The following is a 27,999-nucleotide window of genomic DNA, read 5'->3' as shown; positions in this document are numbered from 1 at the left end:
CGGTGTAATCATTTTATTCTTAACAATAGCAACAGCATTTATAGGTTATGTCCTCCCATGAGGACAAATATCATTTTGAGGAGCAACATAACGTGTTGTTAAAATTAAACATCCTAGTGTTTCACCAACCATTTGAAGTACTTTGGTTAGATAACATGATGTTAAGAGTAATGTAACAGGAATCAAAGAAGCAGTGATTGTATGAAAGTTTACTGAATGTGCCTTTAGTTGGTGTAGTCATTTGTTTTAGCGGAGAATTGTATTTTTTACATTATGGAAGTATTAGAGACTAACATAATTACAACGGAAATCGAGAAAAAGAAAGTGTAAGGAGCAGTAATTTTACCTCATATGAGAAATGTAATTATTTTTGTAGATCTAGCAATTACATGAATGTAATTGAACTCAAACGTAGTGATGGAACTTTCATTAGGAAAAAAAAAAACAAGCATGGTTCTCTTTAACCCAATATTTTCGCCATTTGGATGTGAAAACGCAAACTATGAAACAAATCAATGTTATGGAAATATTAAAAGAAATGCTAAGACGGGTCATGCATAATATACAGTGGAACATTTGAAAACTGACGGTGGTACTTTCACTCTCAAAGTTGATATTTGTACGAAGATTCTTTCAATTATCCAGGATCAAATAGAACCAATAGAAAATGAAAATAATTGTGATGCTGAATAAGCGTTAACATTATTTTCATAATATCGTATATATCTAACATATCTTCACACGTCATTGGTCATAATTACATGTGGACTCTTAAATCAGTGAAATAAAGAATTATCGTTTTGAAAATCTGCAATTATATCTGAGTATTAATACGAAATAATAATCACAGAAATGCTTACGTTAATAAGCACATATCTTCTCTTTACTGTGGATGCAGTGCTAATATTAATATGAATCATTTTAATATTTATGAACATAGCCTATATATTCTGAATAACTAAAAATGCTGAAGTAGTGATTGCAGCTAATTGTTTTCACTGCAAATATCTGTTAGCCATGATTCACGCTGTAACAGGACGTCAAGGATTTAACTGCGGGAGTATGCTATGTTAATTTAACAGTGGGTTTACCATGATTTTAGCAATAACAACAGTTGATGAAACATCTCTTCCGTTAAGTTTACTGTTAAACTGCCTTAACGACATGTTAAATATTTAACAAGGATTGGTGAAACCGGGCCATAGCCTATTAACCCGTTGCATCCTATAGGATACGTTGCCAATTTAAGAGTTAAGTCTGTTCCAGGTTCATGAATTATCGGTATATGTTCTATCCATCTCTTCTTCGGTGTGCCAACATTTTCTATACCGTTCACTCTACAGTTCAATACCAATGCGGTAATTCTCCGTTCGTTCGACATGTTCTTTCCAATTACCTATATTGCTACATTTTTTTTAAATAAAATATCCCTAACTTCCTTCTGACATCTTCAGTTCTCTTCTTGTTTAACAGGGTGTATAGAACTATATTCCTTAAAAACCTAATTTCTGCAACTTCGATCTTCCGCTTTTCATTTTTAGTGTCCAAAATTCTGTACAATAATATGGGAACCGCCATTAATTTGTAAAACCTTAACTTGATTTGTTTCCGAGTATTTTTAAGGTGTCTTTCATTGTATTCCATATGACGCGCTCAGCGCACAAATGACCCAACCAACAAAAATTATATTTTCACTTTGCTTCGTTGCAACAGTGCGCGAAATGCGATATACATACGAAAATTGTGCTGAAATCTTATGTAAAAATTGGGAGTGGTGATTAGGCCGATTTTCACTTTGAAGAGAACAATATGAGGAGCTCTTTAAAGCAATATACTCATTATGCAAATTTTGTGGGTTGGGCCATTTGTGCGCTGAGCGCCTCATATATAGTTGAATTTATTGATATTCTTTGTATTGTCTTCACTTTTTAAGTAAGAAACATTTCAGCTAAAACAGTTAACCTGCTTTACAATCTTTCCTTCTAAAATTATCTTTGCAATTCTTTGGATGCTAAGACTTTAGTTTTCCTGACAGAAATGTTTAGATTGTAATCTTTACTTGTGTATATTATTATATTATATATTATTATGATGTACCGAAGTAAATATGTTATTTCCGTACAGAAATTATGCGTCATCATATGATGAAAGATTAGTGGAACAGAGAAAAATTCTCTCCGGCATCGGGATTTGAACCCGGGTTTTCAGCTCTACGTGTTGACGCTCTGTCCACTAAGCCACACCGGATTCCCATCCCGATATCGGATTGAATCCTCACAGTTTAAGTTCCACCTCTTGGGTTCCTCTAGTGGCCTACACTCATGCACTGCGTCATATATATGTATGACAATGGCACAATGTCCACACAATATGTGCAGAGGTGCACTCGTTATGAGTGACTAATTGGCCGGGATCCGACGGAGTAAGCGCCGTCTTAAATCACTAAGTGATTATTTTTCACATATCATATATTATTATGATGTACCGAAGTACATATGATATTTCCGTGCAGAAATTCTGCGTCATTATATGATAAAAGATGAGTGGAACTTGAACTGAGAGGATTCAATCCGACATCGGGATGGGAATCCGGTGTGGCTTAGTGGATAGAGCGTCAGCACGTAGAGCTGAAAACCTGAGTTCAAATCCCGGTGCCGGAGAGAGTTTTTCTCTGTTCCACTCATCTTTCATCATTTACTTGTGTAGTTTACTATAAATAATGTTTTTTTTTTTAATTATCTTAAGAGCTACAAATCAGAATCTGTTCGTCTGCAAATAAAACGCGTTCCCTCTCAAAACTTAATTTCTTAGCACATTGTTTTGTGACGTTACAAACATCGCCGCAATTCTAGTCGTTACTAGATATTTGCAGTGTTATATGTGCATGTGTGTATTTGTGTGTGCCCTTCAAAATTATATTCAAACACGTGCCGGCAGATGGTGCGCGGCCTGTGTTGACTCAGCGAGATAGAATTCTTACTTCCGGGCCGATGAACGCGCCTCCAGCCAATTACACCTTCAAATACTTGCGTGTGTTTGCGTGAGCTAGCCTACCGTGGGCCACTCGCTTGACGACGTCTGACGCGAAGGAAGTGAGTGAACGGCAGCTTTTTCTGAGTGTACCGCGGCTGTTCCTGCTTGATTCACTGGCATCCAGAAGGTATTTCAGTAACAGAACAGAATTACATTCCCATCACAATAAGACCTGGGTTTGCTTGTGAATTAAATCACACAAAATGGGTGGTACGCTTTGGGAAACACCAATTTAAATGATACTCCTTCGGATGGAAGTTGGTTACAAATATACAGTATATAGCCAAGATACTCGTATATAGAGTATTTCAAAAGTCAATTCAAACATTAAACCGCTATAAATATTATAATATTTGAGATAGGGAAAAAAATTTAAAAACATCACAGTGTTGGGCAAACAACAGAGTTCACAAAACATTGGGAAGATGTCCGTCGTTCTCTTGTTCAACGTACAGCATTCTGTCTACAACTCCACGCAAAGTATTTTGCAGATAATGTCTTGGAATATTGGCAATTTCTTGCGAGATGGCATCTTTCAGTTGCAGTAGGGTTGTTGGATGTGTCAGGAAAAATCATTCTTTAAGGTAACCCCACAAACAAAAGTCGGCCGGATTGAAATCTGGATATCGCGGAGGCCACATGTCTCATATTAAATTCTGTGTTGTGTGTCCTAAAAATTCCTTGAATTGTGCCAATTTCATTATGAATTCTAGCTACGGATCTCTCACTTCTTCCGGTAGCTTTAACAGTTTATTTCACAATTTTTTATGTCTATCTTTGAAAATCAACTAACATGTCACAAGATAAATTTGGAAAAGTAGAGAGAAAACTACTGTTTGTAAAGTTTACTGTACATTTTGGAAAAAAAAAATCTAAGTGACAAATACAAAAAGGAACGACATATTGGGAAGAAAGAATATGAACCAAGCTGAAAAGCATCCCTTTGCTCGTCATCCGCCTTTTAAATGACTTGTCTTTCTTCGGGAAACAAACTATAGCGCAGCTAATAGAAGCGGGAGTCAATTTCAATGCCAATGGGGAAATTGAAGGAGGAGCATTTAAAAGGTACACGAAAACGGGTTCTTAGCAAGAGGAATTGGTGCTGATAGAATGTGTCTATGTAAACTCCAATCCTGTTGGGCACTTGTCTCACTCTGATATTTGTGGTTCCATTGAAAGAACATTGGAGAATTTTGAAGAAAAAGGCGAAAATGGACGTAACCTAATAGCTACCACATTATGTAAATCGTATCTATATGTAATTTCTTAATTCGGATTCAGTTGTATGTTTTAATCCTGATTGAGTGTAAGAGAAGGCTATGTCCACCGTAAGGGGTTAGCGAGTCAAATTCTGAACCAGCGGGCCCGGGTTCGAGTTGCTTGGGTGAGATTTTTTCGTTTTTTTCCCTCTCTCCTGTGGATAAATATCAGGTAATTTTATCAGGCGATTGGAACCCCACTCATTTCCGCCACTACCTTTCCTCCCCTATCATTCTTTCATTTATCATCCCGTTACTTCTTCCGGTTTTCAGATCGCTCTACAGGCGGCCCTCCGAAGGTGCTAGCTCTTTCGACCGGCCTACGTGGATTGTATTCAAGTGATGATGGATAACTTCTGCAACGGAACACGGGGCAGACCTCCTCGGGGGAGGACTTCCGTCTCGTACCGTTAAGGGAGCCTTGGGAGGGGGTTGCCGAAGCAGGAGTGGTAAATTCAATTTTATTTCATGGAGTGCAGTTCGGTGGCTCCTTTGAACACCAACTTACAGATTTATGACTTCCTATATAAACACCTCTGACAATTCCATCCTGTCCCCTCGTCCCAACATTGCACAGTTGCCACAATTCTGGTGACCCTCGAAATGAGACAGTGAGACTGACTGGATTCTTGGAACTCTGCCTCCATGTGGATTTGACGGGAGCCTGTCAATTCTTCTAAACGAGGGTTGTGATTGGTTACTAACAGGCGAAGACAAGATTTCTGTCACAGTAGGAAAACATTTATTTATGACAGGGGGCATTAGAAAGTCTGTCGGCAAAGTCCTTTCTATGAAACTGCACTCCATGAAATAAAATGGACTCTGTTGGCTGTAGGAACCGGTCGTTAAGGAGGTCAAGTGGTTAGGTCGGTGCGCGTAGAGGATCAGTGGGCACGCAACTCATTCCATCGGGGGGTTTAGAATAGTAGGCTGTTCCTCCCTCCCTGCTAACAAGTAAAAAAAAAAAAAAAAAAAAGAGAGAGAGAGAAGGCCATATAGCCTTAACTTTGCCAGGTTAAATAAAGCCTACTTTCGGCGCTGGACCCTGGACTCATTTCGCTGGCATTATCTTCATCTCATTCGTTCAGACGCTACATAACCTTAGCAGTTGATAAAAGTGTGTAAAATAACCAATTAAAAAAACTTAAGGGAAGAACGGACCTCGGTTTTCGTTATCAATAATTCTGAAATCTTTGCGCGTGGCATAATCCCACTTTACTAATCTTTACTTAATTAACTTCCAACAATCATAATCAATGATCACAAAAACTTATGCTTTCTTGTTACCTAAGTGATCGGCACTGCAAACCAACTAACTTTCTACCGCTGGTGCATGCAAGCCGGTGCAGATTACCTAGTGCGGCAGCGGGCAGTCTCATGCTGACGGGCAGGTCGCCTGGTTCAACAGCCGGTGACAATTTCCGCTTCCTGGGACGTCCCTTTTGAACACCCCCGCCGCCGCCGGTGCCGAAGTAGTGTGCGGAGGAGCCGCGGAATACGGCCTCCAGCTCGACGCCCCCGCAGTAGGCGTCGTGGCTGTAGAGAAGTTCGTAGTGGGGGCGGCAATATACGAGGCCGTCCCGCATGCCGAAGTGGTCGCCCTTGGCTAGCGCCACGCCGCAAGAGGCGCACGTGAAGCAGTGCAGGTGGTACACCAGGTCGCGCGCCCGCATCACCAGCTCGCTGGCCGAGATGCCGGCTTGGCAGCGGCCACACCGCTTTACAGCGAATAACCTGTCGGACAATAAGCCGAATGTCACCAAGAAAGCATACTAGGCCTAACAATATATGTGGAAATATGTCTATGGCCGATATATCAGTTTTATATGAATACAACTAGAAGAGTGACGAGACTGTGGACAACAAAATATATGAGGCATTAAACGCAACAGTGGCATGAGATATTTTAACTTTCACGTTATAGGGCTATATATAATGAAAGAATCTGCTGAAATAGGTATAATTTAAACGGTTATATGTGCAAATTTAATGTTGTTTGATATTTAAAAAACCAACACAAAAGTTCATATTTCTTTTAAATTCATAATTTGAAATTTAAAAAAATCTGACTTAGGCTTCGTTTTTCAGCTACCTAAAGACTGAAGTTAAAGACACTTTGGGTATATAGTACGCCGAACAAAGGTAATGCAAAGGATAAGGATATAAACAAATAGGTCGTCGCTGCGTGTTCGTGGAGTACAGTCAACTGCCGACATTCTGAAGCTATACTAGTAAACACATGCTTGAGCCGTGATGTTCATTTTCGTCGTGAACTTTGCCGTGAATAATAACATGCATTCGTAAGTTACGGAACTTGAACATATGCGGATGTTACTTGAAATGATTTTATATTGCAAGAAATTCTTTTAATAGCACATGACGTTATTGGTGCATGATGTAGTACAAGATATTCCTATTGTCTGATATTTTTTCGTGTTTCATGAAGATATTGCATATGTCGCTCATCACTGAAAATCCACTAATTTTCTATGCACTTTTCTAGAAATTCCCTAAAATAGAGATTATTTGATTTATTAATTGGGATGTTGGCACTGAACATCATGGTAGGCTAAACGTCGAGTTTGTATCTCCATAATTTTCAGATTGTGATGGTACTGGTTTTTTTTTTTTTTTTTTGGATTACGTTCAACACACTGTCTATGCCTTTTGGTATTTCAGTGTCTTTCAGTGCATTGTTTTTGTCATTTTTACGTTTATTTTACACAATTTATATGTAATGTTGTCTATCTTGACAGTGACAATATTAGTTCAAATAGCCTCAACTATGCCCTGCAATATTAGGCCTACACGCTTGAGCGTGTTACGTAAGGCAGGCAGTTTACCTCTTCAATCAGCCACAAAGATGTAGTTATTTAAATAATACGACTAGTAAGAGCAGTGATCGATAAGACTACTCACTATGACCAAATACTCTATGACTGCGTCCCGGTTTTGACTTTGTAGTCTAGAGGGAAAGGGCACAGGATGCGTAACTATTTTGTATACGAACATACCTGTACCTGCGCTGTAACGTCACATATACTTCGAATCGGGCAACCTCATTCCAGTTTATAGGTAGCTGAATTACGAAGCCTACTTATAACGTTTTGTGGTCGATATTTCGGCCGTTGAATTTACCTAACTATTTCACTCATGCAATCAGTAACAAATTCCGTATAACAGTTCGTTCAATTTCAAACAATCACGATAATTTACCACTGTAATTTTATCGAAATAATCTTGTCGCATCTGATTCTCAGTTGTCTGCATATTGTCGAACCTGATTCGCAATTGTTTCTGGTTAGTACGAGTAATATTTAGAAAGGAGTGACAGCTCATCCTTACTGAAACTCTATGTAGAAATTAAATAACCTCATAAACAAACTACGAAACCATTAATCAGGATCCTCAACATCAATTATTTTTAATTTTCAAAAATGCTAATTCCATTGTACTTCCAATTACAAATTATAAGTGTGTACTAAGATCCACATTATATATCGAGGACATCATACCAGAAAGACGTATCAACAAATACAGGATTATTGAAATATTTTAATGGAACCTATTTACTCGTATATTTGAAAACAAACGTTTTAGAATTACAATAGCCATGAGAAGGAATCAAAGTAGAACAAATATAGGAAATATTATTCTATATTTGAATTGTGCTAATCTAAGCTTACAGTTTTGTTGATACGCCCTTTTGGTATGATGCCCTCGATATGATATAATTTGAAACTATTATTCAGAATTAACATAATATGTTAAATGCAATTTTCATTGTATTATCACTTTCAGTTTAATCAAATTCAATACTTCCCTTCATTTCGCTGTTCACTTATTCACTTGTAGTTGAGTTTCTTAACACTAGATGGCAAGTAGTATAGAATTTTATTGTGAATAAAAATCAGTACGTAATTCGTCTGTAGTTCAGATTCTTAACACTAGATGCAAGTAGTACTAAAGCATATGGAAGACAGTTCCAACGCAAGAAGTTCGATATGCAAATAAATTAGCTAAATTGAATAAAGATAGGCCTAGATCTTGATGGATTTAATCCTGCGTGAATCTCCAAAAATGCAAACGATTCACTCTGTCATGACCACTCAGTTGTTGCAAAACTTGCATTTTGTAGAGGTGAAACAATAGATCGACATGCAATATACGACGTAGGCTTCGATTCGATAAATGTAAAGTGCGTGAGTGTCCTCTTGCTGAATGAATTTGATTTCACTGTAATGAAGTTCTTACCCTTTCAACTTTCTCACGTCAGAAGTGCGAACACTTTTCAGGGATACAGTTCTCTTTACATTATGCACTGAATCTGAACCTAGCCCCATATCTAGGAAAGAACAGCTTTTGGAGTAGGAACTGATTCTGTGCCTCTCTTATTTCCAAATGTCGTTGAAATGATTGCTACACATGTTCTAATTTCTTACATTTTTACAGTATATAACATTTCAACTGAAAGCACACAATTTTTAGTATTCCATTCCGACATGTTATTTGCTCAATCTGAAATATACACGAACGCAACAATAACGATAATGTGATCTACTTTGGTTTCGTTAACCAGTGGTACCAATTAAAAAAAACGTAATATCTTATGCACCATTCTGTATTATGTAATATTCAAAATAAATTTCCTAATCTATGAATGGCATTTTGGTATAATAATTTCTCATAATAAGCTTATTGCCCTCATTGGGGAAGAAATTTTCTTATGAAATTTCGACCAGCGTATAGGACCGGTGCCCACCCAGCATCGTGATGCACTTAGGGAGCTACTATAGGTAGCGAAATCCGGTTACAGAAAGACAGCTATAACGGCTGGGAGGATGATCGTGCTAACCACACGATACTGCCATTATTTTTGGATGATCGTCCACCTCTGCTTCGTTATGTGAACGTGAGGCCAGCAGCCGGCTGGTCGGTCATGGTCCTTCATGGGCTGTCGTGCCTCGGATTATTATTTAATAAGCTTATTGTAGAGTAGGCGAAGAAAGAATGATGTTGAAACTGATCAGAAAGAGGAAAAGGAATTGATTGGGCCACTGGCTGAGAAGAAAGTGCCTACTGAAGGAGGCACTGGAAGGAATGGTGAACGGGAAAAGAGTTCGGAGCAGAAAAGATATCAGATGATAAACGACATTAAGATATATGGATCATATGCGAAAACTAAGAGGAAGGCAGAAAATAGGAAAGATTGGAGAAAGCTTGGTTTGCAGTGAAAGACCTGGCCTTGGACATAACAATGAATGAATGGATGAATGAATGAATGAATGAATGAATGAATGAATGAATGAATGAATGAATGAATGAATGAATGAAGCTTATTGTGTGACTAAAGGAAACTTCATCTATTGTATTGAGTACGATAGACGACATTTTTATTGTTGATATATAGACCAGAGATTTATTTGAAAGTATTTAACGGAAGTGTTAGAAAAATATTGTGTTTGAAGAATGTAGGCTATATGAAAAGTAGAGTGCACTTAATAATATCATGTAAATATTACTAGTAAAATATTAGTTAAATATGGAGAAACCATTATGCGTTACATACGGGAAATTGAAACACATCTTTGGTCGACGTATCACTGTAAAATTTATCTGATACTACAGTATTATGTATCACTAGAATAACCCTCAACAAAAATATAGGTGAAATACATTATTATGTACGTAGGTATTATTCGCGACAAACTTCAAAAACTATTTCGATCACAGAGTTTATCTCACTTCATTACATTACATGAAAATTACTATAACAACTTTCGACGTACATAATACACGAAAGATATATACTGCATGTCACTAACTTCAACTTATCGTGACCAATATATCGGTCGCAGGATTTATTTGATGACGTTCTTTGAATATAACCAGAAAAGCCTTAGGGAAATCTATGGTCAAAATATTATGTTTTACACTCCAGAATCTCCGCTTTCGTTGATCAATGTGGCGAAGATAGTCAACCTCGATAATCTCTGTTCAAAAGAAAAAACACGAGCTCGCTGACAAAAAAAAAAGTCCTGAAAACGCCGTAGGCAGAAGACATGGTAACGATCCATAGCGACGACACATGCTTGTTTATTGACTGTACTGAGCATATATATGTAGATAATCTTGATCGTATTTTTCTAAAGGTAGAATCTGTGTCGTTACAACTTCGCATTCTGATACGCGAGCAGAAAGTCATACTAGGATTGACACAATACCTTTCCTTATTGTATTATTTTTGTCCGTAGACAAAATGTAAGCATAATAATGTCCTGAATGGAGTGTAATGGCTTTTGACGATATATCTTCTTTCTCTTTCCAAAATTATTCCTTTTGTGCAATAACACTTTTCTTGTGTAACACTGCCTAAACTGAAACATATTCAGAGGAATTAAATGTATAAATATCATGCACTTATACAGCGTTTACAGTCAACTCACAATTATCCGGGAAGGAGAATACGGATATGGAATATTGCCTGAAACACCCATGCGTGTACGGTATAGGTTATGACAGAGTGAGTGAGGTACATGGCAATTCCTACTCCCAGGTTGTCAGAAGTTCAAGCCTTAGAATCCGGTGGAGTCGAACTAGCTATCGTTTCGTTAGCGTTACGAAGAAAGGGAATGGATTAACTTGTTCAATTATGGCATTCTAGAGTACTAATATTTACAGTAAGGGTATTGATAAAATAATTTTTGAAAACTACAATTTGTTAACTAAGAAAAAAGTGTCTTCCTTAAAAACACAAGACACTTTGGGTGCTATTCATAGACATTTCGCTAGCCTGCGCTACGAGAGTGATAAACTAGCCTCGGCTATTGACTGGCTACTTGTACAGGAATCATATCATATATCATATCATATCATATCATATCATATCATATCATATCATATCATATCATATCATATCATATCATATCATATAATATAATATAATATAATATAATATAATATAATATAATATCATATCATATCATATCATATCATATCATATCATATCATATCATATCATATCATATCATATCATATATCATATCATATCATATCATATCATATCATATCATATCATATCATATCATATCATATCATATCATATCATATCATATCATATCATATCATATCATATCATATCATATCATATCATATCATATATCATATCATATATCATATCATATATCATATCATATATCATATCATATCATATATCATATCATATCATATCATATCATATCATATCATATCATATCATATCATATCATATCATATCATATCATATCATATCATATCATATCATATCATATATCGTATCGTATCGTATCGTATCTCATATCACATCATATCATATATCATATCACATATCACATCATATCATATATCACATATCATATCATATCGCTTACACTGGTTTATGAATACGAAAAACGTTAGTTCGCTGATCATGCACCGAAAGCCCGCGCTAAGAATATCTATGAATACGGCCCTTAATTATTATTTTGCCAGAATGTAGCCTAAATTGAGCGTAGTTTTTTCAAAGCTCTTAATTTAATTAGTGTAAATATTGCAATTAAGGTAGACTAATAAACTTCTTTAAATAATCTTAGAACATATTTTACTTTCTAGAATGAAATGCAACCTATAAAATAGCTCATTCCATAACTTTTTTTATTAATCATGATTTCGATGTCATTGTCGCTGATGATCAAGAGTGGACGATAAAGTTACTCAGTCTTTAACTAGGTGCCTGATAAATTTTCGTGTCAACATTTCTACACATATTATAGAATGTGCATTATATGCTGCACTCTTTATTTTCGGAAAATTTTGTAGCATATTCCTTAGAGAACTGAGGAAAATAACGATTATTTTAGGCGGTTTATTGGAACATTGGATTTCCCGCGTCCAGCGTGTTTTTTCGTCTTTTAATTACAGCCGCTTCGACCTGAGCGAGGCGAGGGTCCCTTAATCCCGCTCTGAAGTCTGTGTTTGCTTCTCGTGTTTATCGCCACTCGTGCAGGATTTCTCGGAGAGGATTAATGGCAATTAACTTTTGTGGGCTCAAAGTCTGTTCCAAAACTAACTGTCCTACATATGTAAGACTGACAATTGATGGGCGTTGGCGTTACAAATTTGTTTTCAGTCTGCAATTTTACGTGTAATATAAGTTTTGTTAGGTTGGCCTCTCCGATAAGAAAACAAAAACAATTATTGTCATTAACCGCACGAATGTACAGACGTGAATTACTTTTAACTCGTTTAGACTTATGTTTGTACTTTGTTAGGCCTACATGAAATATGGAGAAAAGCATAACGATTAGAGTTGGGCAACACGATTCTTTTTCAGTAGTCGATTCCAACGATTCAATCATACATTACGAATCGATTCTAACGATTCGTTCACGATTCTTCCCAGTCTGCGATCCCAACTATTCTTTTGAATCGTCAACGAGTTCACGATTCTTCCTAGTCTGGGATTTCAACGATTCCTTTGAATCGTCAACGAGTTCACGATTCTTCCTAGTCTGCGATTTCAACGATTCCTTTGAATAGTCAACGAGTTCACGATTCTTCCTAGTCTGCGATTCCAACCATTCTTTTGAATTGTCAACGAGTTAACGATTCTTCCTAGTCTGCGATTTCAACGATTTTTCTGAATCGTCAACGAGTTCACGATTCTTTCCAGTCTGCGATTCCAACGATTCTTTTAAATCGTCAACGAACGACTCACAGGACACTTTCCTTTGCAAACAACGGGTAGAACAAAAACGTTCTACATCTCTCGCATAGATGATATAAGAGGCGAGACATTGGATTGTCTCTTTCTCATTGGTTGGAACCATTCATCATGACCTCCATTAATCTACAAAACTATTCAAAATAGTATTTCTTAATTATAATTTATTAACTGAACCTTATTAGCAAGTAAGTTTTTGCATTACATCTTTATTTAACCATACAGATTTCAGGTTTGTGTTCATTATTTTTCACAATTAACAAATGCAGAATTTTGATTTCACTCTCGCTCGGGATCATTCGGCCGGTTCGGAAATGTCCGCTGACAGGTTACATCAGACAAGTAAATAGAATCGTGGGTTACGATACCATGCCGATTCGTTACTATTCTTTTGAAGGACGATTCGTTGATACCACGAATCGATTCTTACGATTCTTTATTATTAGTCGTTGGAATGAACGATTCGTTCACGAATCAACCCAATGCTAATAACGATGCTGCAAAACATTGATTTCGAGATATTTGAATGCAAACAAGACGAAGACAATGGTTATTGGAAGAAAAGTAAAGAAGATAAACTTGCAAATTCGAAATGAGGTAGTAGAACAAATAGACAGGTAAAATACTTTTGGCGCACTATAGGTAAGCAGTAACATGAACTGCTGCCAGGAAGACAAAAGGAGGATAGCAGTGCCCAAGGAAGCATTTAATAGAAAAAGGAGCGTTTTCTGCGAATCACTGGAAAAATAACTATGGAAGAGAATAGTGAAGTGCTTTGTGTGGAGTGTGGCATTGTATGGGATACAACCGTAGATAGGGTTACCATATGTCAGCATTTATGCGGACATTTCCGCTAATTTATAATAAAAATAGCAGTCCGCATACATTTTCGGAAATCCTCTAATTTGTCCGCATTTTCAATATTGAAGTCTTATTTATTCCTTTTGATCTCATGTTGCTGTGAGCTGTGAGAAGGGTATTGCTGTGTATGTGGTTGTTAAACGTGTAAATGCTGTTCAACCAGATACATCCTTCATTCATGAACTTATCAAGTAAGTTATTAAATTCCATGGACTACACTTACCATCTGGTTGAGTGGAAGAGAAGGCCTTATGGCCTTAACTCTGCCAGCGAAAATAAAACATTGTTATTATTATTATTATTATTATTATTATTATTATTATTACTATTATTATTATTATCTATTCAGTGAACAGGCTTGTTTTAATGAAATGTAATATCATACATTTTACATGCAAACGTATGTTTGACTATTTAGATAGTAACAAACAATTGTGAAAGAAAATTAGGTGTAGTGATAAATATGCAAAAGCTGCAAAAAATGACATAAATGACGAAATTAGTACACTGGCGTTAAAAGATACCTGACCTTTACTAATCGATAGTGATCGATAATTTGTTCGTATGTGTGGCTTCTTTAGTTATTACCTGTACGAACAGATGGTGAAGATAAGTCAGTGTCGCCAATAGTACATAAATATACCCACATTATAGAATTCAACATTTCATCTCCCTCTGCTGATTGTAAAATGCTCTAGATTTAGCGGGAAGCGGCTGATATTGTAAATTATGTGAATGATTTATACTTAATCTACATCATCATTTTCCCTAACACATTTTTACCCGTCTCAATAATACTGTCACCTATTGAGAACTAGTGGAACTATTTCAAAGCTTGTAAATTTGTTATAGGCCTATCTTTGGTTCTGACTTATCCCGTGCTTAAAAGTTCGCTTATACGATCAGAAAATTTGAAGACTAGTATACAAGGAGTTCGTTAGTGAGATAAAATGTCAGCATTTTCAGATTTCATAATATGGTAATCATAACCATGGACTTTAGAACGAAGTGAATAGAAAGCATTTGAAATGGAGCTTGTGAAATACTGTAGAAAGAATAAGAAACGAAGCTGGGCTGGAAAGAGTGGATGAAGAAAGAATAATGCTCAAACTGATCAGGAAGAGAAAAAGAATTGTCTGGGTCACTGGCTAAGAAGAAACTGCCTACCGAAAATTGCACTGGAAGGAATGGTGAACGGGATGAAAGTTCTGGGCAGAAAACTATATCAGATGTTAGAAAACATTAAGATATTATATGGACCGTATGCGGAGAACTTATTTTGTTCAAACTGAATAATTAAAACACCAATTTCATTAGAGAATGAAGATTACGTAATATACTTCATAACATATTAATGCATCTTTATATATAAAAACATAAAAAAAACATAATTTAATTTTTCCTTTTTCTTTCAATGGTTTTTCATTCTTCATGTTAATTATCCTAACCCTGATCAATTAAATTTGTTAACAGTCAGCGATGTGTGCAATTGAGGTAGAAAGGAACTGGTCTACATTACCCCATTAACTCCTGGCTTAGCTGCCTTATGAGTGCTGCCTTATTGGTGTCATTTGTGAGGTTCCAACCTGTCTATGGACAGTTGACTAAACAACAACAATAATCCACAGCTATTTTCTGTAGCCTATATCGTGTTTTTTTCGTTCTTGTTAATTGTCAGTAGTTATAATTGGTTTTTCACTGTTTAGTGAAGTCATGTGTGTGCTTCTCCGCAGAATTAGTCCGTTCCTAAATTACAGATCGTGTACAGTGACATTTCTGTACGTCGTCTTTGACCATAACCGCAATGTCGTGTGCAATTTCGGACGTGAATTTCATATTAAAGGAACGGGAAAACTCGTAATATAACAGAAGTTTTCAAGCATAACCTCAACTAAATCATCATCATCTTCTTTTTCTTCTTCTTTTTCTTCATCTTCTTCTTCTTCTTCTTCTTCTTCTTCTTCTTCTTCTAGGTTTATCAGCCTATTTCCACCAGATAGGGAATCGCTCCATCTCTTTTTAGATCTGCCAGGGCTTCTTCTCCCTCTTGGACTCCATCCCTTACTCTTCTTACTAGTCGACCTAGTGACATACGTTCAACATGCTTAATCCATTCATCCCTTCTTCTAGCAGTCCATTCCTCAATAGGCTGAATATTGCAGACTAATTTCTGTATTTCGTACTCTATCCAATTTGGTTGTACCTGTTATATTTCTTAAAACTTTCATTTCTGTTACATTCATCGTTTTGTTTTTGTTGTGTCTGATCTAGTTTCCACAGCATAAGTCATGATTGGCCTCACCACTGTTTTATACAGGGCTATTCAAAAAGAAAGAGCAGATTTAAAATATTTATTTTAAACTAAGTATAAACACTAGAAGCATTTACCGCACACCAATGGATAGAGGAAGTTTCAATTTTTTTAACGTTTGATTACACGCGACACTCTATCCGGGGCCATAAGCAAAGCGGAAACAGCAACGGCCTGTCCGCCGCAGTTACTCGCCAGTCCGAATTTGAGGTACTGAAAATCCTTACGTAGTCGCCGAACATGCAAGAACTCACCGAAGCTGAATGTTTTTTGCGCCGTTTCTGTAAAGAAAGTGTATGAACTTTTTTTTTTAGTGGAGCACTATCCGAACGACACCATTCCGAGGCGTTGGATTGGAAGAGGTGGAGAAGATCGTGTTCATCTGTGTGGCCCCCTAGGTCCCCCGATCTTACCCCCTGTGATTTTTATCTGTGGGATACATAAAAGACAGGGTGTTTGTACCACACCTCCCTGCTACTCTTCAAGATCTACGATATCGAATTATTGAAGCTGTGAATTCCATAACTAGGGACCAGTTGATTCTTGTGTGGCAAGAAATGGACCACTATTTTGATGTTTGTCGCGCAACACATGATGTTGAGTGCTTGCAAGCTTATGGACTATAAAACTTTAAACCTTTCTCTATCCAATGGTGTGCGGCAAGTGTTTCTACTGTTTATAGTTTGTTTAAAATAAATATTTGAAATCTGCTCTTTCTTTTTGAATAACCCTGTATAGTCTGGTTTTCGTTTATCTTCTTAAATATTTATTTCTCCAGATGTAACTATTGAGATATCCTGGAACAGCTGCTGCCTTATTAACTTGATCCCTCAGTTCTTCCTTTAAACATCCATCACTTGTTATCTTTGCTCCTAGATAGTTAAAACTCATGACCTGCTCTAGTACATGTTATTTAATTGTAGTTTACATCTTGACGGATATTTATTTTCTGTTAAAACCTTTGATTTTGATGCATTTATACTCGTTCCATATTTGTCACAAGCCAGTGAAAAACAGTGTAATAAAATTTGTAAGTTATCTTCTGAATTGCTAATTAGAACATCATCATCTGCATAAGCAACTAAATTTCTTTCTTTCTTATCAATTAAGTTTCCCTGCTTGTCTCTTACTTCTTGCATGATAAAATCCATGAAAATATTAAAAAGTAGTGGACTGAGTGAGTCTCCTTGTCTGATGCCTTTATTTAATGTAATTTCTTCTCTAAATCTAGTATTCGTAAATATTGTGTTCAAAGTCTATTGTCTTGCTCCGTAACCTCGTGTGTAATTTTAGGCATACATTTCATTTTACAAGTACAAAGAATCGTAATATAAGGTATATTTCAACAATAACCCAAACTTCATCTGCTATTCGCAAATATTATGCCACAACCCTATCGCAGTGTTTGATCGTAGCAAAGAGCGAGTCTTTTTTTCTACTTGTGTTTAATGTTGAATAATTTCGAGAGAAAAATTGTTCCGGGGCCGGGTATCGAATCCGGGACCTTTTGGTTAAATTGGTTAATTTGCAGGTAAAATGTTATAAATAATTTATAACAAAAATTTATACAAGGGGAAAATTAGGTCAACATAAAAATTCTCTATCTTAATGGTTAAAACTACGACAGATCTTTCGTCGTATGAACCAGGTATTGTCCGAAGCTGGACTTAGACAAATTCACGCTATAGGAGATAGGTAATTTTTTGCGTCTAAGACTATACATACATGATAGAAATCCTGATGTTTATACAAATACTCTTAGTGAGATGCTTGTCGTAGGAAAACATTGCTCTGTTATGTACGTGTAGAATTGTTCGTAATTCATTGCTACATTAATGACAAGAGAGGAGATCGAATTCAAGTGTGACTAAGACCAAATCACACTAAGGGACCACATGAAATCCTCTCTCTACACCACCTGGACCTCTGCTCTTCGGGGACGCACGTGCTGACGCACCTGCGCGCAGGCGTACTGAACCATCTCGTTCAGATGATAATCCGGAAAGGCACAGAATGGTTGTCATAGCTACCGACGGTAGCTCCGATACAAACCCTCAGCTGGTACCGCCTGTGAGATTTAACGTCCTTCTAGTGCTTATCAGACCCGAATGAAGGGGTAGTGGCAATTATAAAACCCCACGAACAAAACCTCCACCCAGCGGGAACATTTGTTAACTCGCACCTTGACGTTTGACATGGATAAAGTGAATGTGGGGAGGGATTTCTCGGAGTAGTACCACGTCCCCTTTTATCATTACATCAGCATTGATCTATCATTGCCGTGTAATCGGTTTGAATTGTCTGCCTAGTTTTGAAATATTGTTAAATGAGAAATCGATATTACTCTTTCATCTGTATTCAGCGCATTCAAGTGGAAAGACTTGTGCTCTGACGAGATGGTTTTGATGAGATTTAATTTTCAATAAATATATATTTGTCTTGTAGTGTAATTTATCCTTTTTTGTCTACCAGTTATCCTGCTTCCCTCGAGGCATAAGATTCTATGTTCAAAACTGGCCGAAAGCTATGCGGCTTTTCTGTTGAAAAAACCCAGTGTGTGTCTTCCATCGGCTGCAAAAGTAGAGCCATTGTTTTCATGTAGTAGATTTACTGCCAGCGAAAGATGTCGTTGTTTGTGAATAAAGGCAAGGACGCAGGTCAAGCCATATTAAGTGGCAGAATAGTTTAAATAATAATTGTGAACCTAATCTTAACCATTTTAAAACCATAATTTACTATTCAGAAAGTTAGGAGGCCTCTTTGAGAATCATGAATATACAGTGTGAATGGTAAATAATGTCATTCATTTAAGAGGTTATTGTTTGAGATATTTCAAACAAAAAAATTTAATACAATTTTGCTCGTTTTTGCTTCCTTTTCGAGATAAAAATTGTTTTGTATGAAATGTTTCATAGCGTGTTTTGGGAAAGCCAATATGCTCAGACAGCTTAAGAGAGCAGTGTATTATAATAATAAATGACTGAAAATATGTTAGTTTTGTCATTTAAATATGCAGAAATTTGATCCGAACAAATGTAGCTATCGTTCCGCAAAGAAATTTTAAAATGTTACATTTGTTCGGATCAATTTCTAAACATTTAAAGGACAAAACTAAAATTATTTTAATCATTAATTATGATAATACACTGCTCTCTTAAACTAACTGAGAATATTAGAAATTCAATCAATATTTGTCCCAAGACACGCTATGAAATGTATCACATAAAACAATCTTTTTCTCGGAAAGGAAGCGAAAACAAGCAAAATTGTATTAAACTATTTTTGTTTGAAATATATATCTAATGATATCTTACAATTAAAGACATTAGTCTACACCTGTGGAGTAACGGTCAGCGCGTCTGGCCGCGAAACCAGGTGGTCCGGGTTCGAATCCCGGTTGGGGCAAGTTACTTGGTTAAGGTTTTTCCGGGGTTTTCCCTCAACCCAATACGAGCAAATGCTGGGTAACTTTCGGTCCTGGATCCCGGACTCATTTCACCGGCATTATCACCTTCATCTCATTCAGACGCTAAATAACCTGAGATGTTGATACAGCGTCGTAAAATAACCCAATAAAATGAAAATAAATAAAGACATTACTTGCGGTTCACTCTGCATAATAGGTGAATAAATAAAAATTAGAAAGAAATTAAGAAGACATTGAATTTAGTAGAAAGGAAAGAAAATGAGAAAATATAAGAGAAAATTAAGTAAGAAAAAAGTTACAAGGGACTCATTAGATTTCTGTAACAGCCTGGACTGTGCTGACGGTTGAGTGTTATTGACATTTTAGATTTTCAAGTAATTGGTTCTTATTTATAAGGATTGTGAATATGATAGAGAGTGAAATTAAATTTATTGCAATTTATGTGTATATTATTAATTGCTATTTATCTTTTATTTATTTACTGAATTATATGTGCGTGCGTGCGTGCGTGCGTGCGAGAGAGAGAAAAAATGGTATTATAAGAGTATAGAACATCAGTTATTCCTAGATTTCAAAAAGGCTTATGACTCAGTTAAGAAAGACGTTTTATATCATATTCTTATTGAATTTGGTATTCCCAAGAAACTAGTTCGATTAATTAAAATGTGTCTCAGTGAAACTTACAGCAGAGTCCGTACAGGCCAGTTCCTATCCGATACTTTTTCAATTCACTGCGGGCTAAAGCAGCGAGATGCACTATCACCTTTACTTTTTAACTTCGCTCTAGAATATGCCATTAGGAAAAAGTTCAGGATAGCACAGAGCGTTTGAAATTGAACGGGTTACATCAGCTGCTTGTTTATGCGGATGACGTGAATATGTTAGGAGAATATCCACACATGATTAGGGAAAACACGGAAATTTTACTTGAAGGAAGTAAAGCGATATGTTTGGAAGTAAATCCGGAAAAGACAAAGTGTATGATCATGTCTCGTGATCAGAATATTGTACGAAATTGAAATATAAAAATTGGAGATCTATCCTTCGAAGAGGTGGAGAAATTCAAATAGCCTATTTTGGAGCAACAGTAACGAATATAAATGACACTCGGGAGGAAATTAAACGCAGAATAAATATGGGAAATGCCTGTTATTATTCGGTTGAGAAGCTTTTGTCATCTAATCTGCTGTCAAAAAATCTGAAAGTTAGAATTTATAAAACAGTTATGGTTGTGAAACTTGGACTCTCACTTTGAGAGAGAAACAGAGATTAAGGGTGTTTGAGATGCTCTGGAAGGGTTAGCAGAATTACCAGTCCTTCACTGAATTGCTAGAGCTGCTGACTTGTGGCTTATGTAGTACCGTCATGTGTACTACCTCCACATTAGAAATTGCTCAGTCTCCTATATCTCTGCCTATGTACATAGGCTAGTATATATTCCATTAATGATTAAGTATAAGAATATCGCAGTAGTCAGTTGAAGCAAACAAGATTAGAAGATAAAAGATTTATGCTAGAGAGTTAATTGGATAATTGGAAAATTTCAACATCTTTCCTACTTGCTTTGCAACGGCAATGAGTTAGTAAATGTCACAATCCTGATGTCACTTGCTCAGCAAGGGATCAGACCCTTGTAGTCATATAGTGCTTGCTGTAAGAATGGATTTACTTATTTTTAATATCACAGACCCATAACAACGACTCTCAAACAAACCAATTCGTAATAAACACAGTAATATTTCATTGTAAGTACTTGCACAGATATCTGTTATAATGTGAAATATGTAGTATACGGATCGACTGTGATGTATGTTGCTTGCAAAACTTCAGTTTATTCGGGAACTTTAGTTCCTTCACTGCTTCATTTTCGCCAAATCATTCGTTCACCAGCCTTGTGCAAAATGCAGTGTAGAAGGACCTATACATTTTTAAAGCATGACAAACAAGCAGTTCGCTCACAGCTATTGAAGAGTGTCGGCGGTGCGGATCCCCCTGGCGTCGACTGACCCATGTTTTGACGCTGCACGATGCTCTCTTGTTTGTAAATTGTGGACGCGATGTTGACAACCAACAGGGGAGAGAAAATGCAAGCCGCTATATACACAAGCAACATCATCACAACTCTCAAAGGTAAAAGCAAATAATAATAATAATAATAATAACAATAATAATAATAATAATAATAATAATAGTAATAATAATAATTTATTAGGATAATAACAAAGGCATTGAATGCATGGTAGTACTAACTTGTAATATGAGAAAATCAATAAAAATATCCCCTTGAATAAGAAACTGATAAGTAGGGTACGGATTTTTAGGTCGTTAAAATGTAATTTTAGGTGTCTAAAATAGGCTTAAAAGTGTGGGAAATAGTCTCTAAAGAATTTAAAATAGGCTCTAACAAAAAATAATGTTTTCTTTAAAAACATTTTCCAAAACATCAGGAATTCATTTCTAGAATTTAATAATTTTAAATGCTTATACACCGTTATCAACACTGCTACTAAAAGTATAAGAACAACAAATATCTAACTAGTTACATATAAACTAAACAGTTAAATGTGAAAAATAAGTTTTAGACATAAATTCAGTACACAAACAAGTCAAATATAATCAATTTTTACCAAGCCTTGTCCGTTAATGTCTATAATTAGCTTCAAAATAAATTACTGATACTTTTTCTAAATTTTCAAACTAAAAAGTAATGTCGTCTGTCACTCAAGACAAATTTATATGCTGAAAATGAACGTTTCACATCCACTGAAGTAAGAGGAGCATATTTCAATTTTGACTCTAGTTGGACAGGAATGTTACATTGTAAATCCGTGTTCTTCTCTGCTAGGATATCTGAAGTGGTACGCAGGTTCTTCAGTCCTACGTTTCTCCGCAGAACTTGCTCCAGTTTATCCGTACTTTATTTCAAACAGAACCAGGAACACTTTTGGAATTTAAAATACACATTTTCGAAATAAAAATGGGTGTTTTTACCTATTAGAGATATAACATACTTAATAGGTCAAAATAGGCTTTGTCGTCAAAATGGGCATTTTAGGTGCTATTGAAATACCAATTTCAGGCATAATTTTATATGAAAAGTGTATTTGTAAGTTTTTATGAACTTATCTTTTAAGGATTAATATAGCTTAAACCTAAAATCCGAAGTCTACTGATAAGTTTAACATTGTCAGCACACAATGCATGTAAATAAAGCAATCCTATGACTAGGCCTAGGCGTTCTGTATTTTTATACATAAAGCAGCAAATTTTCTAACCAGTTTGCTGGAACTGAAGATTGCGAATTCCAGTCATGTCGGAGAAATGTAATCCTCCCCTCCATTTCACTGAAATGAGAATCAAGATTCTTTCCCGGTGATGAACATTACAAAAGTGTGATATTAGTTAATTTATTATTTGTGGATTCTAGCTCTGTACATGGGAAATTATACCTTTCTTACTGCTCATTTAACAAATCACTTAGACGTATATATTTTTCTACTCGCTTGCACACATGAGCAGATGTTAAGGCGTGCGTCTGTATATTGCTTGGAAATGAAGATCTGGGTTTCAATAAAATTCCATGTAGCGCGTAGGTGTTTCTTTATCTATGTTGTAGCTATATTTATATTTATATGTGAAAGATGAATATCTGTCTTAGTAAGTCACTAAATTCCCCCTATTTTTTAGTCTAATATAAAGTTGAACGTATATACCAAAGAACGGAATAAAGTTAAAAGTCTAATAAGAGTAACAAAACTCTTGGCATGATACGTATCATTATTATTATCATCATCGTTCACATGATATGTCGGTTGACTTCTTCTGTTTCACAAGATGTTCTCTATTCTTCTTCGCAAAATCCTGTTGGTTTGAAGTACATTACTTTTGTTGGTTGTTCTTCCTTATCCATATATACTACACGTAAGTGGATGCCAATTAAATTTATTTGCTTCATATGAGGTTTTAGGTTTTCACGGTGATTGTATTCAGGACAGACTTTTGGATATTCCACCGTGTGCTGCAACTTAATATCTCCAACGTTTCGGAACACAAACGGTGAACTCCGGGACTGTCATGTAAAAATCACACTCAAGTAATGAGAACTTCTGCACTAAGACTGTGTAAACTCCATCACGGAAACTGTGTAAACTACAAAACCAGTTTTGATAACATCATATCATTTTCCTTCCCACTTTACTAGGCTGAGTAGAGGGAAATGGTGTTTTAAATGCGACAGTGTTGTTACACGATTTAAGGACGGGTTGCTGGACTCTACACGTCATTTGATTGTGTGTAGGCCTACTATTATCCTATACGCAGAAAAATGTCATAGAAACCGAGAAGTGCAGTCATGGTAGATTAAAATTGAAGAAACAATATTAACATCGAGAATGATTATATTGCAATTTCAGGACACACTGAGAGGAAATTTTATCAGTTCGAACTTCCGTTTTAACATTAAAAAGTTGTTAATGGTTTAGAGAATCCCCCCCCCCCCACCAATAAGTTTTTATAAAGAAGGTCCCTTCAATCAGCTGTTTCGATCCGCCATATTTAGAAGGTTGTATGCTCTAGGTAAAGCCCGCTCATCTCTAATGCTACAATCCATTATTCTTACATACTGCTTTACTAAAAAATGCTACGACTTCTCCAAATTGTGTACTATGTGCATGATTTTTTGTGGCTGTTCCTAAAAACATGCTGTCCACACCTGTGGAGTAACGGTCAGCGCGTGTGGCCGCGAAACCAGGTGGCCCGGGTTCGAATCTCGGTCGGGACAAGTTACCTGGTTGAGGTTTTTTCCGGGGTTTTCCCCCAATCCAATACGAGGAAATGCTGGGTAACTTTCGGTGCTGAATTCCGGACTCATTTCACCGGCATTATCACCTTCATATCATTCAGACGGTAAATAACCTAGATGTTGATACAGCGTCGTAAAATAACCAAATAAAATAAAAATAAAATAATAGCATGCTTAACAAAACTTGCTTTCAGGATTTTCTTTAAATGTCAAATTTTTTTTACACATTTTTATATTTAACTATGTAAAGTAATTATTCTCACTTCTTGAGAAATAATCTGAAAAAAAGTAAATAGCAAGCTATATTTTAGGGAGTTTGAAATGTATTTCGAAAAAATTTCAGGCCAAATTTTTTTAATTTGTAGGAGGAGTAGCGATTTTTTCAAATGCAATTTAAACTCATATAATATGTAATAATTCATTCATTTTAGACCAAATGAGATGAAACTTTGTGCAACGGATATTTATAGCTATGAAAATAAATAAATAAATAAATAAATAAATAAATAAATATATATATATATGTACAAATTTCAAACGATGTACCTCATACGGTTACGAAAGTTCAAATTTCACCTCAGTATATCCTACCTCTGTAAATTGAATAACAAATTTAAGAAAACAATATAATTTAATTTGTTTTTGTTATGAATATTAGGAAAAAAATGAAAGTGAATTAAAGATAAAAATCTTCTACAGTAAAATCGTAAGTAAAAGTAAAGAAATTTCTAGAATTAGATTAATTTTTCTACGAAATTCATGTTAGTCTCTAGTTCGAAGAATTTACAGTTATTAAATAAATAAATAAATAAATAAATAAATAAATAAATAAATAAATAAATAAATAAATAAATAAATAAATGAAAGAATAAATAATGTAAGAGGTAAATATTGTCTAACGGCTTAGCTCAGGCGGTGATGCGTTTGCCTGCTAATCCGGAGATGCTCTCAGTCATGGGTTCGATTCACACTTGGACTGATTATCTACTTGGGTTTTTTTCCGAAGTTTTTCTAACTGTAAGGCGAATGTCAGGAATAACCTATGGAGAATCCTCGCACTCATCTCGCCAAATACCATCCCACTATCACTAATTACATCGACGCTAAATAACCCAGTAATTGATACAGCGTCGTTAAATAACTAATTAGGGCCTAAATACAAATATATAGATAAATAAAATTATATACGATGAATATATAAATAAAAATGGAGGGGAAATTTGAAGGAAAGAGTCTGGAAAGGCATCCTCGTTCTCAAGTCCCTGCAAAGACGGAGTCATCATATGCCTACTTTCTATAGGCCTATAGGTATATAAGCACGAAAGTTATTAGTAATTTGTTTCGAAATATGAAACTAAAAGTTGTAGGGAGATATAAATAATAATTAAAGGAGAACATTTTGTACATTTTTTCTCTATATATGAAACAAGGTTATGGGGTCGGAGCCAATAAAAATGTACCGACTTCGACCTCTGTATTTTTTAAGAAAATACTTCTTGAACACTTATCTACCTAGCGTGTAAGCCGCCGGCAGTGTCATAATTAGGGAGTTTCAACGACGCGTTAAACTGCACGTTGTGAGAAAAAAGCTGTTTTCTTATTATACGGATTGTAAAAGGAAAATAGCCTATCGTATGATGTAAAAAACCTATTTAAGGATTTTTCACAGAAATATGTTTTCAGTATCATTGTTACCGAGACAGTAGTAGCCTCATGCCATCCGTCTGTCTATCTGTCTGTCTGTATGTATGTCTATCTGTCTGTCCTAGCCAATTTTATTTATATTTAATACGTAAAAATAAGTTTAATGGTAAATTATGAACATAGAATATATATTATGTGTGTAAAATGCCTACCCATTTCATTTTCAGTGATTCTGGTTTCGCATACTGCGGATAGATGGCAAGATTGTGACCCATTTTCAAATTGCACACCACTTCGGCGGGCCACGTTATGCATGATGTGTATTTGTGAAGAGTTATGTCGTGTACTAGGGTAAATGTATGTTAAGTGTTCGTGTAAGTGTAGTGTAGGGAAAAGGTGATAAAGATGAGAAAGAGAGAAGGGGAAACCCGGTGCAGGCACGTAGCCTACTCCTGTCGAATAGCACCAAGGGGGGACGCCAGGCTTAACTCCCCATCCGACGGACGAATCACTGTCAACAGTGACATATGCCTTCCCTTCATATGCACTGCGGAGAGATTTGGGATTTAATCCAGGCATATTGGTGCACAGCTTAGTGATTAGAAGTTGTGCACCTGAACCTGGAATATTAAGGGGAATAATAGTCTATATGGTTAGCATTAGAATTTCCTTATAAATAAAAGAAAAAGGGGGGTTACCATGGAAAGAAATGCACAGTAATAGTCGGTGAGAAAATACCTATCTATTTTGAAAGGATTGTCCGACAAGGAAATTTTTGTGGCTATGGTGGATACATTGAGGGATCTTTGTCCATCGTACGTCACCATATAAGAAAATAATGTAGGAGAGAAAGAACGGAGATCATTAGACTTCGTTGAATTGCCACACGCAGCTTGCAATCAGGTTGCCGGTGTACGGTAGTATAGAGGAGGTGAGAGACTCCCCGGTCTCGTAGTAGCAGCAGTTCATGTTAAGAGTTGTGACCGGTCCAAATAGATAGAGCTGCTACAGCTAATGTATACCTACGTAAATAAGCACTTGTTTTTGCATTACTGTGGTTGGAATAGTCAAAGCTTAACATTTGTTCAGTGCAGACAAGAATTCAATCAAACATACTACAATGAGAGTGTTGCTGTTCCAAACAATTGCCCCTGGAATACCTTAACCCCGCAGCCAGTCATGACTCTTTGGAAAACGTTGTTGGATGCTGTTAATTATTATGCAAAATATTACGGCAAAATAATGGAAGTAATTGATGCATTGGATAGCACAGACAGTTCCGCTGTTGCAGCTGTAAAATCATTGCCTTCTGAACAGCTACTGGAAGATATTCTGTTCATTGATTCTAATTTTAAAATCGTGTCCAAAAGCATCACCCTGTTAGAATCGTCTAAACTACAACTCTCAGAAGCCCTTAATGTAGTGGATAAAGTATCACAAACCGTTATCCAAAATAACAATTCACTAATTTCAGAAAAAGTGAAATGAAAGTTGAGAAACATTATTGCTAAAAATTCTCCTATTCACAACTTCGTATTATAAATGTTGTGCTATCAGGTCATGACAAGACGTCTGAAGTTGGTGTACTAAAAAGTAGTGACTTTCCGTTCTTCAAATATGTACGTATTACATCGTGTGATGTTGAACGTACATTTTCCCAATATAAAAACTGTTTGAGTGACCATCGGAGGAGGTTACTTTGCAGTCGCTCAAAATGTACGTAACTCTTCACTGCAATGCGCATATTCAAGGATGATGTGAGTATCTTACATTAAATTTTAAGAGTTAATATAGCTCACTACAAACTAATTGTGTATTTACATGTTTAGACATAATCCTAATTCAGTGATCATTCATTATATTTCTTGAATGCAGGATACAGTTTTTATTTTCACCGCAGTATACCGCTCAGTGTTTACATTA

General features: G+C 36.0%; 2 protein-coding genes across 9 annotated transcripts in view; one reads left to right on the top strand and one right to left on the bottom strand.

The window, feature by feature from the left end:
- Positions 1-27,999, top strand: part of LOC138694527 (uncharacterized) — a 431,371-nt gene that overhangs the window by 302,362 nt on the left and 101,010 nt on the right. The gene's annotated exons all lie outside the window — the stretch shown is intronic.
- Positions 1-27,999, bottom strand: part of LOC138694526 (LIM/homeobox protein Lhx9-like) — a 196,121-nt gene that overhangs the window by 123,178 nt on the left and 44,944 nt on the right. For all 3 annotated transcript variants that reach the window (XM_069818336.1, XM_069818335.1, XM_069818337.1), the window contains exon 3: positions 5,647-6,026. In XM_069818336.1, the coding sequence (XP_069674437.1) occupies positions 5,647-6,026 (380 nt within the window). The remainder of the gene's footprint in view (positions 1-5,646; positions 6,027-27,999) is intronic.

Source organism: Periplaneta americana, chromosome 2, assembly GCF_040183065.1.
Source record: "Periplaneta americana isolate PAMFEO1 chromosome 2, P.americana_PAMFEO1_priV1, whole genome shotgun sequence".
Taxonomy (NCBI): domain Eukaryota; kingdom Metazoa; phylum Arthropoda; class Insecta; order Blattodea; family Blattidae; genus Periplaneta; species Periplaneta americana.
The sequence above is the reverse complement of the archived record's forward strand: the minus strand, read 5'-3'. Positions and strand labels throughout refer to the sequence as shown.